This window comes from Chiloscyllium plagiosum, unplaced genomic scaffold (genome assembly GCF_037043375.1).
Source record: "Chiloscyllium plagiosum isolate Xiang-an unplaced genomic scaffold, Cpla_swu_hap1 HiC_scaffold_35, whole genome shotgun sequence".
Lineage (NCBI taxonomy): Eukaryota > Metazoa > Chordata > Chondrichthyes > Orectolobiformes > Hemiscylliidae > Chiloscyllium > Chiloscyllium plagiosum.
In genome coordinates this window covers 6,613,312-6,628,028 of record NW_028270173.1, presented here as the reverse complement: position 1 = coordinate 6,628,028, position 14,717 = coordinate 6,613,312, and the positions used below count along the sequence as shown (strand labels likewise).

Below are 14,717 nucleotides of genomic sequence, written 5' to 3'. Positions count from 1 at the left end.
AGTCTCAGCACAGGGGGATTATGCCAATTGGAGCTTATGGCAAAAACAGGAAAGAACCCGTAAGCCACTGGGATTTTGGTCCCGAAAATTACCCCCGGCAGGGGAACGGTATACCCCCTTTGAGAAACAGTTATTAGCATGCTACTGGGGCTTGGTGGAAACTGAAGCCCTGACCATTGGACATGAAGTGATGAGAACAGCTATCCCTATTCTTCCGTGGGTACTTAGTGACCCCACTACCCACCGAATAGGAACTGCCCAAGAGAGCAGCATCATTAAATGGAAATGGTATGTGTCGGAGAGAGTGCGGACTGGACAGAAAGGAGTGTCAGTCCTACATGAGCAAGTGGCGGAGGCCCCTGAGGAAGGGGAAAAGCGGTTTGAGGTGATTGAATACAAGGAATCACCCGTTAAGATGGGAAAACGGTATGATGAACTGACCCCGGATGAACAAGCCACGGCTTGGTTCGTAGATGGGTCAGCCCAATGGAAAGCGGGACAGCGTAGATGGAAAGCTGCCGCCTTTAACCCAAAACAAGGCACTACCCTAGAAGAATTAGGGGAGGGAAAAAGTAGTCAGTGGGCAGAATTAAAGGCAGTGCATATGGTAGTCATGCAAGCAGGGGTCATGGGAGTTTGTTTGTTCTCTGACTCGTGGTCAGTGGTTAACGGCATGACACAATGGATGCCAACTTGGCAGGCCAATCAGTGGATGATCCAGAATAGGGAAGTATGGGGTAAACAGTTATGGGAAGATATATGGGAGAAAGCTCAATACCTGGTCATATACATCACCCACGTAGATGCCCATACCTCTCGAAATGATGTGGAAGCTCTACATAACCGATATGTGGATGGTATCGTCCGAACCATGATGGTGCAAAGGGGCACCTCAGTGGACCTAGCTAGATGGGCACACCTTAAGGCTGGGCACTGGGGAGTGCAAGGAACCTTGCACTGGGCTCGAGACCGAGGAATAGATCTTATGGTAGATGATGTTAAGACTGCAGTAAACCAGTGTGAGCAGTGTCAACATCAGCGGCAGGGAGTGCCCCAACACATGATGGGACATATCCATCGGGGGGATGGTCCGGGACAGAGCTGGCAAATGGACTTTGTGGGTCCCTTACCCTCCTCACAAGGATGTAACCACATATGTACAGCTGTGGACACTATGTCTGGGGTTTTGGTAGCCCATCCCTGTCGTCACAACAATCAACAGGCTACCTTGCGATGTTTAGATTTGATTGAACAATTTTATGGATTGCCCATACAGGTCCAGAGTGACAATGGCTCCCATTTCACAGGAAGGGCGGTAAAGCAGTGGTGTCACGATAACCACGTGGAATGGGTTTATCATGTACCCTATCACCCACAAGCTGCGGGACTTATAGAACGAATGAATGGGCTTCTGAAGTCCTCACTACGAAAAGCAGGAGGTTGCAATGACTTAACGGGTTGGAGGAAGCAACTAATTCGGGTGGTGAAACAAATTAATAACCGCCCATTAGGAAATGGGGTAACACCCTTGAATAGGATGATACGAGTATGTGATACCCCAAAGACTCAGCCTATTAAAATGTGGAAGTTCGCTGAGGAAGCTGATATTCCCGTAAGGGCCACGCCGGCTTCGGCTGGACTGGACCTACGAGCACTAACTGCCCAGACTTTGATCCAACAGAAACCTACGGTGATTAAGACCGGGTTAGGGTTGATTTGTCCCCCTGGAACCTATGGGCATATCCTCCCGCGGTCGGGACTGTCACTAAAGGGGATTGATGTGATGGCAGGCGTAATTGACGCAGACTACCAAGGGGAGTTGGGGGTGATCCTGGTCAACATCACCGCTGAACCTTACGTGATACAGAAGGGGGACAGAATAGCGCAATTGGTCATTAAGCCATGTAACTTTTCAACGGTGGAAGAGATGGGAGCTCCCGTTACGGTTACTGAGCGTGGGACGGGGGGATTTGGGTCTACTGACACTAAGGGGGCCAAGGTATGGGTGCGCCAGACGACCGGCCCCCCCAGGCCGGCCGAAATCATAGCACAGGGGAAGGACAGTCTGGTCACCATTATGTACCCTGGAGACCCGACCTGGGCAAACGTCCCGGCGAACCAGTGCTACTTACGTGAGACCTAAATAATGTTGTAATTGCTATGCACCCGCAGGCTGACCCTCCGCCTTGAACATGGGGTGGTCATGGGGATTGCGACTCCTATTGGCGATGTTCGCGATCGGATGGCCACTCCAGGGCATCGGTATCACGGCCTGGACGCTGGTACCGGTCGCCCGCCATGAGGTGCGGTGGGAGGCCAGTAGCCAGCGACGGACGCAGGACGACTTTACATGTGAACCCGGTCAGCAGTGCGTTGTTCTGACTCTCACCAGCGACTGTCAATTGTACACGTGTGCACAGTGCTACATGCGCCGGGATGGGGAAAAATATGACATATCGTTCATACCGCCTAATTGCACCCTGGTGGTAAATGCCCAAGTCAAGACGTGTTTGTGGGACCGACGCACCCAGACATGCGGGACAACGGGGACTCACTGGAGCGTCACAGCTCGGGGGGAAGATCTGTGGCTGCGCAATGCCACCGATATTCGGAATCGTCATCGATTCATGTGGTTAATAATGGTACTGCCCTCGACGAACGCCCCGTCTGAGGCGTTATTAAACCCCACGCGGGGCGGGCCAGCACCGAAGAGGGGTGCCACGGGGGGCGTGCGGTCGCATCGAACACAGTTGGCCCCTATTATGTCAACTTGTCAACAGATGGCCCGGGCGGTACTGCACACTGATGTTCATTGGCGGGTACAGTTGCCCCTCATACCCGAGTGTCATACCAAGAGGCGGCGACGAGCGTGGTACGACACCCTGCTGGGAGGCGCAGGAACTGTTATGGGTATCTCGAATGCCATTGACTCTGAGGTAACCCGTACTAAATTATCTAACACGGGACAGGCCACCTCACAAGGACTACATACTATTGGAAGGTGGATGCCATCCGTAATGATGACTCAAGGAGAGACAGCTGAAATAATGATACGATCTCTGCAATGGGAACTGGATGTCTGGGGCGCCACTCAGGAACTGTTTGAGAACATTACGGCTCAGTTAAATTGGACTGCCTGTCATATTCAAATGTTGCATGCTCAAATACAGAAAGAACGCTTTTTGCGTGTGGTAACATCCCCCAATGTACAGGCGTGGAGGGGACTATGGAATGTATCTGAGAAATTGTGGATGATAACCCATCCAGAGCGAACATGGTGTAACGCAACTATGTATAACGGATACTTTGTTACCATGAATGTAACCCACACTGTTACGGTCTGTCGATATTATGTATTACCAGTGATTACATCTTCTGGATATTATTTTCTGAAGACAAGGGGACAGTGGTTTAGCCCAGATACCAATATTACCTATGATCTGTCCGCTTGTGAACAGACTGATCAGGGGAAAACTTGCCTACTGATGGACAGGTATCGGGACCCTTGCTTGACTAAGGGAACGGCCCTGTGCGAATGGACTGTTGAGACTCCAAGGGACATGATGTGGCAGATTGGGCCACACACGCTCTGTGTGGCTACCAATAATCCACATCCTATGCTTCCCTCAGCACCGTTCTCGGGATGCCTCTCAAATGTCTATCAGTGGCACTGGCAGAATCACACCTATTTGTTGACCACTTATAGCAGTGCTCGCCACTTTACCAAGGTGCAGTGGAAAGTGCTGAGGAATCCCTGGAACATTTCCCTGGATCGGTTTAAGCGGGCATTGGACCGATCCGAGGAGCTTAAGCAGATATTACGAAAGCATCAAACCGATGTCACCAAGGTTACGGTGTCTACCTTTATACATGGACAGGAGGTAGTACATGCTGCCCGTGTAGTGGACGTGGAGTCAGCTCATCATTGGTGGGACATATTGAGTGGTATGTCCTCCACTGCGGGGACATTCCTGTTCCCACCCTTGTCGATCCTGGTAGCGGTCCTGGTGATTTTAACATGCTGTAATGTCCTGACTTGCTTGTATATTTGGCGTGTACGTAGGCGCTTGTTAGAAAGAATACATATGGGCATAATGTAACACATGTATTGGGTCAAGCAGTGGAATGTGGTGTAAAATTATGTCCCAATACATGTGTGAATCATTATGCAACACATGTATTGGGCCAAGCAGTGGAATGTGGTGAAAGGGTTAAAATTGTGTCCCAATACATGTGTGAATCTAACCGAAAATGGAAGGTGTCGCTTAGTCCCGTGTGAATCTTGTTATACACCTTCCCGTGTGAATCTTCTTATCTGTATGTAACCAGAATGGAATGTGTTTTTTAGCCTTGCTCTGCTGTTCACATGAATGTTTATATCTGGAAAAGGGTATATCAGCTGGAGAAGTCTCCAGTTCGGTAGAGTCTGCTCCGGGGTTACGTTTAACCGCCGAGCGTGGGTTGTTGGCAACCGCTCTACGAGAACTGACGGCTCCCAGTTTTGGTAACATGTAGAGTGAGTATAAGCCAGACCCGTTGTAAGTACGAGACTGGTTGTGGGGACACTGCGGGGAATAAAACACTTATATTCTAGCAGACTCGCCTCTTGGCTGTTTGTTCTGTGTCAGACTACTTTCCTGCGAGCCTGGTCCTTGACCTTGAGAATTTTTTAAAACATGGAGTGACACATTTCACTACTTCTACTGCCTTGCCACTTTCTGTCTTGTGTGGTGCAGTGGTAGTGTCCTTACTCCTGGACTGGGGGCCCGGGTTAAAGTCCCACCTGCTCCTAAGGTGTGCCATAACATCTCTGAACAGGTTGTCCATGAAAAAATAGGTTAGCTTTAAATAAAACACAGGAAATTGCAAGATAAATCCCAAAAGAACTGTGGATGCTGTACATCAAAGACTAAAATAGAAATTGCTGAAAAAAACCCAGCAGGTCTGGCAGCATCTGTGGAGAGAATCACAGTTAATGTTTCGAGTCGAGTGACCCTTCCTCAATTCTGAAATGTTAACTCTGATTCTCTCTGCAGATGCTCTCAGACCTGCTGAGCTTTTCCAGCAATTTCTATGTTTGTCATAATAAATCGCTTGGTACGGATCTCGGATTCCTTCCAGTTGAAAATTACTGTAACTTATTTACCTGCCAGCTCTCTGGCCTGGTCTGTTAGCCTCTCGTCAGCCTGCAGCACTGAATCAGCTTCTGAAGTTTTGCTTTTCATGAATGAGTTCAAGGCTTCTTCAGCCTGTGGGATTTAAAATTCAAGTAAAGAAATTCTGAGAGGATACAAGATTCGTTTGTGTAGAATTTCAATAATGACTTTTTAGTGAGAAGTTGACCTGTCGGAGATGGGAAGCTGACTGATTGACATTTGAGATGTTGACCTGTCTTTCTCTTGAGTTATAAGAGCTCACTGTTTTAATGTGAGAATTGGCCCTGTGTTTTTCTAGTTATTGCATGCACTGATGATGGTAATAGGAGATGTTCAGCTGGTGTAAAATTTCAATAGATTCCCCTGATCAGAAAGCAAAGCCGAATGAGTGATTAATATTTACCTTATTCCCCTTTCCTGGAGTTGCATGGAATTTCTCAATCATCTTCTTGTGATCCTTTTCATACTGCTCATACCCTCCTGTACATGTGTACGATCCCTTTCGTAGTTTCTCCTCGATCTCAGAGGACAGGGTCTCCAGCAGTTTTGTACACGTCTCCATGGAAACAGCTTCATTCTTGTCACAAACCTCAAAGTAATGCTGCTCCACTTCAGTCTGACAAGATAATCCAGATATTGTAACTAGATCAAAGGTTAGCATTGCAGTGGATACCTGATGCTGTTAGATATCCAATAGATGTTAGCCTGAACCATTAATGCAATTGTTAAAATCTGAGAGATTCATTACAGAATAACAATGAAGAGATGACAACACAGCTACTTCAAATAATGTATTTTATACTTGTCTTAAAGTCTGCCATTGCCCATATAACATTCACGCAAGCCACTACGGCAAGCCAACTCATGCACAAATTGCTTTGTTTCTAACATTGCCCTTTCCATAACAAAAAAAAGGGATTTGTTCATGTGCTACTCATGTATTTACAAGTACTTACCCAATATACTTGGTGCACAAAACATGATCATTCATTCAGGAAACCAATAAGCTAGTCAGTCTCACTTTCATCAGTCTCTGCAAATGCATTTCATCCATTGTCTCTAAACTGTTCTGATCTTTCAATGATGTGTTTGAGTTGCTGTTGTTTGTCTGGTATCCGTTCATTCCTGTAGTGATGTTCCTTTCTGGAGAATTTCATTCCTACACTGGGTGCTAGTTTGGAATGAAGTGTCTTAGAATTGCACAACATCTCAGAATTTAGATTCAGCGTTTAGTTTTTTGGGTTGATCAGTTTCAGCACAAGTTGAGGTGTTGCTACTGGTTTTTCAAATTGAGTGAAAACTGCTAATGTACATCAATACCACTGCCTGTCCTCGGCAGTGAGCTTGTGATTACTCTGATGTGCCTGCATTGGCCAATGAATTGAGCACAGGAGTTGGAAGGTCATGTTGCAGCTCAACAGGATATTGATGAGGCCATTTTTGGAATGCCATGTTCAATTCTGGACCCATGCTATAGGAAGGATGTTGGGAAACTTGGAAGAGTGTGGAAAAGATTTACAAGGATGTTGCCAGGGTTGGAGGGTTTGAGCTATAGGGAGAGGCTGAATAGGCTGGGACTGTTTTCCCCGGTGTGTCAGAAACTGAGGGGTGACCGTACAAAGGTTTATAAAATCATCAGGGATGAGGAAAGGGTGAATATAGCCAAGGTCTTTTCCCCAGGGTAGGGGAAAATAGTTTTATGATGAGAGGGGAAAAATATAACCGTCATAGAGATGTACAGCACGGAAACAGACCCTTCGGGCCAACACGTCCATGCCAACCAGATATTCCAACCCAATCTAGTCCCACCTGCCAGCACCTGGCCCATATCCCTCCAAACCCTTCCTATTCATATATCCATCCAGATGCCTCTTAAATGTTGCAATTATACCAGCCTCCACCACTTCCTCTGGCAGCTCATTCCATCTTCCTCTGGCAGCACATTCCATGGATTTAAGGGGCAACATTTTCATACAGAGGGTGGTACTTATATGGAATGAGCTGCCAGAGGAAGTGGTGGAGGTTGGTACAATTGCAGCATTTAAAAGGCATCTGGATGGGTATATGAATAGGAAGGGTTTAAGAGGGATATGAGCCAAGTGCTGGCAAATGGGACTAGATTATTTTAGGATATCTGATCGGCATGGACAAATTGGACTGACGGGTCTGTTTCCATGCTGTACATCTCTATGACAGGTTAGGCAAGACCATTGCGAAACATCACACATTTCCAACTAATTGCTGCATTGCTTTCACATCTGTTGGTTGCTGGATCTCTGCTGCATTTCTGCTACAGCTCTGGCCTTGCCAAGGTTCGGGTGAAATGTCTGCAGATGGCCAATGTGCTTGACTTCAGGCATCTTTGATATATCGTGTTCCATCTTTTTTTCCTGATCACTGCGTTTTCTTCTGCTGTTATCCAACGAATGCCTCTTCATTTGCTCATCACCCACTGTCAACTCCTGGCCTTATTTTTCTTCTCTGCTTTTCTCCCCCCAAGATCCCCTGGGTTTGTGGGGTATCTGATTCCTCTGGCGTTTTATTTTCAGGGCAGCAGCTATTCTCCACACCTGATGCTGACTCAGCTTCATTCTCTCACCCAGTCCAAGATAATAATCACCGGGAAGACACTATAACAGTGTTGCTGTAATCCTCTGGGATTTGTTCAGCCAGCAGTGGGTTATTGGCATATGAAGACTGAAAATTGCCTCTAGCATGTCTGGGGCTTTTGACTTGCTCCAACTGAAATGAGTGAATTTTGTGTAATTTCGGGATCCAAATCTTTATTCTGACCATTGCATTGAGATCATTTGTCCTCCTGAGATGATTAAACCACTTCACACAGTCTGTGAAGCTAAACACTTGCCTGTCATATGAGTCAACTTCTTGGAATAAGAGCACTGCTTTCCCTGCAGAAGACTCACAACCTCAGAACTCCTGCACATGTCAGTAGCTTTCTTGAGAATAAGTTTTTTTTTCGATTAGATTACTTATAGTGTGGAAGCAGGCCCTTCGGCCCAACAAGTCCACACCGCTCCTCTGAAGAGCAACCCACCCAGACCCATTCCCCTTCATTTACCCCTTCACCTAACACCTAAATTTAGCATGGCCAATTCACCTAACCTGCACATTTTTGGACTGTGGGAGGAAACCGGAGCACCCGGAGGAAACCCACGCAGACACAGGGAGAATGTGCAAACTCCACACAGACAGTTGTCTGAGGCGGGTATTGAACCCTGGTCTCTGGCTCTGTGAGGCAGCTGTGCTAACCACTGAGCCACCGTTCTCTTCTTCCAGAGATGTGCTGTCATGGCAAAATCTCTTACATCAGATCTAATGAAACCATTTTTCATCTGCCCAAATACACAGGATTCAGCTAAACATATTACTGTGTTTACGTGCTGATCCTTCTCCCCCTTCAGCTCCAGTGTTGAACATACACCGCTCAAAACTAACATTAAATAGGAAACAACAATGCATTTTGAAAGCTTTAGAAATATCAATAGTCTGACTTCCCTGCTGCTCAGTAAGACCTAGGCAGTAGAACATTTTGTGACACTCTTCCTGCAGCATTTATAGCAGGGTGATAATGCTTATTTGCTCTGGTTTATTGATTAATTCTGTTGCAGTTTCATAGTTTTGCCACTGAGTTCCAGTTTCAATTCTACCTCAAATCGCCCTAAGCAGGAGTGATTGGAAAATGCGGAGCCATTTTTGACACAAGCAATAATTCAAGGCTGTAAGCTGCTGTTTCTGTTCCTTCTCCCTTGCTGTTACTTTCCATCTCACAGCTCTGAAAATCCACTTAGACTCAGCCTCCCATTTCTGGACACCGAGTTTTCAAGCAATGCCTTTTAATGACTAAACCTGACTGCGCGCAAGAGACTTATCAAAGAGACAGAGACCACAATGCTATGGCAAAATCTATGCTAACTGCATTGCTCCTAGCCGTAGATGAGTCTTTCTAACGGGCACCCATTATGAACATTCAGTTTGAACAATAAGGAACCATTCGTGATTGGTGAGGGAGCAGTGCAGGGGAATATCAAATACAAACAATTAATAGCCTGATTACAATGATCAAAGATGCCTGAAAGGAAAGCAGGAGATAGTCAGAGCATTGAAGAAAATTTCTCAGTTACTGGAACACTGGTTAACAAAATATAATGTGTCCGAGTCGAACATGACAAGCTGGATAAATGTCAGGTTGGGAAAGAGTTCAGGATTTGTCCATGAAGCTAATGCAGAAACTGAGGATGAAACGGAGGGTGGTGGTGGGCAACGTCTCCTAGAACCATCTTTAATTTCTTTACTTGTCCCACCACCACCCCTTCCAACAATCCACCTCATGGACACCTTTACTGATATTAGATACCCAACACAGGGATGGAGCAGATAGCCTGGATATAAGGGGACTCTTCCGGACATGGTGGGACTGTCCTGGGTATGGATGGACAATTGCAGGAATGGAGTGACTCTCCTAGGTATGGAGGGACTATCGCGGATATCAGAGCACAATATAAGATATGTGGGGACGCTCCCGGATATGGATGAACTGCCTTATGAGGAGCGGTTAAGTTGGCAGGGTTTCTACACATTGCAGTTTAGGCGAATGAGAGATGACCTTGTTGAAACATACGAGGTGCTTAGAGGAGCTGACCCTAGAGGGGGAGATGGGGAGAGGGTCTTATCCCCTTGCATGGGAGAGTCTAGGACCAAACCAGAATAAGGATTGCATATTTAAGACAAAAATGAGGATTTTTTTTTCTCTCTGAGGGGAGTGGAGCTGAGGAATTCTTTCCCGGTCGTCAGGGCTGAGTCATTCAGTATCTTCAAGGCTGAGAGGGAGAGATCTTTAATCAGGAAGGGAAACAGGGTTATCAAGAAAAGGCAGGAAAGTGGAGATGATCAGATGAGCCATTCAATGGTGGAGCAGACTCAATGGGCTGAATGGCCTATGCCTGCTTATGTGCTGCAAAGTATGCATTTATTTCTTGAATTCATTTTCCCAACTGCCCTGGTGGCTTTTGGATCTATGTTTCCAAGTTATTAAATCAGCGCTCTGGAGTACATTAACTAGTGTACAACTACACCCTGAGAGGGTGGTCCAATCTGTGTGTTTGTGGGGGTGGGTGGAAAAATGGCAATGGGGAAGAGGGTCTTATCAACAGAGGGCAGGAATTGTCCAGAAAAGTGACAGTTCAGGCCTGAACAGTGTAAGGTGCAGGATGTGTTTGGGAAATAATCAAAATGGTTTGGACAGGGTGACTCCTCGAGAGATGGAAAGTATAACATAAGTGTCCCTACTAAAGACCACAGGGGCTGTGGAAGGTTATTACAATGGCTATTCCAATTCCCCGCTCCCCCTAAGGTCCTCGTTGCATTTTGTAAACACTTTGACCCTCACCAGCAGTTTCTTGTAATATTCCTGATCTTTGTCATTGAAGGAGCTCTTCAAGAATAGTTGGATGGCCTCATCTCGACATAGGGAGTGTATTCCTGTCAACACGGCGATTTCCATTGGCATCTGCACTCTCAGCCCCATCTGCTGCTGGTAGTGAGTGAGGCCATTCTGGAAGGCGGCTGTGTTTTCAATCTTAGCCATACAGGTCACAGCATCCTCAATGCAAGGTACCTTCCCACTGTCAATAGTTTTCACGTAGGCTTCAGTCAAAATAGCCAACACTGCGAGAGAAGAGAGAACAAAGAGTTGATTACCAAGCTTTTGTAATTATGGTGGGTTAAAGGGGGCAGCCATAAGTTCCTTAAAAGTGGAGTCGCATGTAGATAGGATAGTGAAGAAGGTGTTTGGTATGCTTTCCTTTATTGGTCAGAGTATTGAGTATAGGAGTTGGGAGGTCATGTTGTGGCTGTACAGTACATTGGTTAGGCCACTTTTGAAATATTGCATGCAATTTTAGTCTCCCTCCTATCGTGGGTGGCACGGTGGCACAGTGGTTAGCACTGCTGCCTCGCAGCACCAGAGACCCGGGTTCAATTCCCGCCTCAGGCGACTGACTGTGTGGAGTTTGCACATTCTCCCCGTGTCTGCGTGGGTTTCCTCCGGGAGCTCCGGTTTCCTCCCACAGTCAAAAGATGTGCAAGTCAGGTGAATTGGCCATGCTAAATTGCCCGTAGTGTTAGGTAAAGGGGTAAATGTAGGGGTATGGATGGGTTACGCTTCGGCGGGTCGGTGTGGACTTGTTGGGCCGAAGGGCCTGTTTCCACACTGTAAATAATCTAATCTAAAAAAAAAGAAGGAGATTGTGAAACTTGCAAGGGTTCTGAAAGATTTACAAGGATGTTGCCAGGGTTGGAGGATTTGAGCTATAGGGAGAGATTGAATAGACTGGGATTACTTTCCCTGAAGCATTGGAGGCTGAGGGGTGACCTTATAGAGGTTTATAAAATCATGAGGGGCATGGATAGGGTGAATAGACAAAGTGTCTTTCCTGGGGTGGGGAGTCCACAACTAGAGGGCATAGATTTACGGTGAGAGGGGAAAGATATAGAAGGAACCTAAAGGTCAACTTTTTCACGCAGAGTGTGGTACGTGTATGGAATGAGCTGCCAGAGGAAGTGGTGGAGGCTGGTACAATTGCAAGATTTAAAAGGCCTCTGGATGGGTATATGAATAGGAAGAGTTTAGGTGAGATATGGGCTGAAAATGTGTTGCTGGAACAGCGCAGCAGGTCAGACAGCATCCAGGGAACAGGAGAATCGACGTTTCGGGCATAAGCCCTTCTTCAGGAATAATGCCCGAAACGTCGATTCTCCTGTTCCCTGGATGCTGTCTGACCTGCGGCGCTGTTCCAGCAACACATTTTCAGCTCTGATCTCCAGCATCTGCAGACCTCACTTTCTCCTCCTTAGTGAGATATGGGCCAAGTGCTGGCAAATTGGACTTGATTAGGTTAGGATATCTGGTTGGCATGGGCGTATTGGACCAAAGAGCCTGTTTCCGTGCTGTACATCCCTCAGACTCTATGATTCTAACTACCCCTTATCAAGCACTGACTGATGGTAAATTGATTGTTTCATTTAGAGGCTAAAGCTGTTCTCAGAAGGTTACAATGGGAATTGGCACAGTGGGATTGGCAATTGGACTGTACCATAATGATCAAGGAGCCCAATTCCATCCAGAATTGACCTGGAAGTGTTTGATGGAAAGATTCAGATGACAAAGTGAATTGGAAAGTATTCCTTTGCTGATTTCCCACGTGCTGCTGAGCAGCCAATGTGGAGAGAGGGACCTCAGTCGAGTCAGCACTTGCTTGTTGAAGGGATGAAATAGCCTGGTGGATGTCCCATCAATCCCTGATTGAGCTGATAGACATACTCGTCGCATTGTGCTGCACGTACTTCGACCATTAATCCTGCGGCCACCTTTAACTCTCTTTGGCTGTGATTCACTGTAGATGTACTGGCAGAACTCTCGGCACACCGCACGGAACTGTGGGTCAAGCTGGCTTTCCGGCAGCGTCTCCACCTGGTTTAGATTGGTGCTGGCAGTCGGCTGAACAAAAACAAAACATTTGCGGGACCGGAAGTAATTCCTGATGCATTCCCGGGGCTGGTTATACTCCATCACTTTCTTTGCAACACCTGCATTCAGTCAAAAGAAACAAAACCACATCCACTTTGGGTGTTAGTATGACTGGGCAGAATTCCATGATACAAAGCACCGACAGCACCTTAAATCCTCTTTCCCATATCCCACTTTGTTTGTGTATTGCTGATAGCCCTGGGAGCGATTGGAATGATGTTATCCAGCTGGACCTCTAGAATCAGAGTTTCCCGACTGGGGCTGTTAACCTGATCCAATCAGGGAGCCCTGGCTGACAGATACAAACAGGAGTGTCACGGGTTCTGTTCACTCTGAGAGCAGGCTCTGAGGGAGCTGGATCAGTGCCAAGGATTTTCCACATTTAAACAAAGGAGGACTTAGTGACAGGATACCAGCTGCTGTGGAGTGATTTCACCCCCTACCCAGAAATCTCAACCTATCTCAATCTAAGAAAATTTCCACTCACACAGGATCAGCACATTTTGGAGGAGGTTTGAGATTTTCACTACGGGTTGTGTGTTGGATGTGGGAGTGGTGTGTGTGTGTGCGTGAGAGAGTGTGTGTGCGTGAGAGAGTGTGTGTGCGTGAGAGAGTGTGTGTGCGTGAGAGAGTGTGTGTGCGTGCGTGCATGCACGTCCACGAGAACGTGTGTGTGCACAAGAACATGTGTTGTGTGCATGAGAGAGAGAGTGCACGTGTATGTGTGTGTCAGAGAGTGCGCGGGTATGTGTGAGTGCACGTGTGTGTGAGAGAGAGAGTATGTGTGTGAGAGATAGAGAGAGAGAGAGAGCACATGTGAGACTGAGAGATAGGGAGAGAACGTGTGTGAGAGAGAGAGAGAAAGTGCGTTTGTGAGAGAGAGCACGCATGTGTGTGAGAGAGAGAAAGAGAGCTCATGTATGTGAATGAGAGAGAGAGCACATGTGTGAGAGAGTGTGTGTGTGTGTGTGTGTGTGTGTGTGTGTGTGTGTGTGTGTGTGTGTGTGTGTGAGAGAGAGAGAGAGAGAGAGTGCGCGTGTGTGTGTGAGAGCGCGCGTGAGAGAGAGAGTGTGTGTGTGAGAGAGAAAGAGAGAGCTCGTGTGTTGAGAGAGCGCATGTGTGAGAGAAAGAGAGAGAGAGAGCGCATGTGTGTGAGAGAGAGGGAGAGCACATGTGTGAGACAGTAAGAGAGCACGTGTGTATGTGTGAGAGAGAGAGCACCTGTGTGTGTGAGAGAGAGAGCACGTGTGCGTGAGAGAGAGAGAGCATGTGTGAGAGAGATAGAGCACATGTGTGAGATTTAGAGAGAGAGTATGCATGTGTGTGTGAGAGAGAGTTTGTGTGTGTGTGTGTGCGTGAGAGAGAGAGCGCATGTGTGACAAAGATAAAGTGCGTGTGTGAGAGAGAGAGCGCGCGCGTGTGTGTGTATGTGACAGAGAGAGAGAGAGAGAGAGTGACTGTGTGTCTGGTGAAAGGTGTAACACAATCTCACTCAGGTGAGAGACATTGCATCCATTGGATTCTCACCTTTTTTGAGTTGTAGGCCGTGGTTCAAATACTCATCGGCTGTGACATTCTGGCCATCGATTTTCAGTTCCAGGGTGAAATCCCGCACTGCCCAGACAAAGGCCGGTGAGACCTTCAGTAAATCCAACTCTTCATCGTCATCATCACCTCCTTGATCAGCCTTCACTTTGATCAGCTCTGTCAGATTGGAAACAAAACTGGATTCTGTTAAGGAACTGATGATGTACTACATTAAAGGCAGCACCTCTCTGCAGCGGTGGAATGCTACTGTTCTAAAGAGACTGGGATAGTTCCAAGAACAATAGATAGGATAAGCACAGGAGGATGTTCCTAACAACTGGGGAGTCCAGAACTAGTCTGAGGATACAGAGTTGGACGTTTAGGACTTAGATTTCCTCCACAGTCCAAAGGATTGGCCATGGGAAACTGCCCACAGAGTTCAGGGTTGTTCAGGTGAAGGGTAGAATAGCCATGGGGCATGCAGGGTT

At 47.0% G+C, this 14,717-nt stretch overlaps 1 protein-coding gene across 1 annotated transcript in view; it reads right to left on the bottom strand.

Annotated features, from left to right (window-relative positions):
- LOC122541483 (guanylate-binding protein 1-like) overlaps window positions 1–14,717 on the bottom strand; it is a 46,635-nt gene that overhangs the window by 11,982 nt on the left and 19,936 nt on the right. Inside the window, exons 5-9 of the mRNA XM_043678286.2 lie at window positions 14,230–14,426; window positions 12,519–12,761; window positions 10,564–10,841; window positions 5,560–5,772; window positions 5,147–5,249 (exon numbers count right to left, since the gene is read on the bottom strand). Of these exons, the coding sequence (XP_043534221.2) occupies window positions 5,147–5,249; window positions 5,560–5,772; window positions 10,564–10,841; window positions 12,519–12,761; window positions 14,230–14,426 (1,034 nt within the window). The remainder of the gene's footprint in view (window positions 1–5,146; window positions 5,250–5,559; window positions 5,773–10,563; window positions 10,842–12,518; window positions 12,762–14,229; window positions 14,427–14,717) is intronic.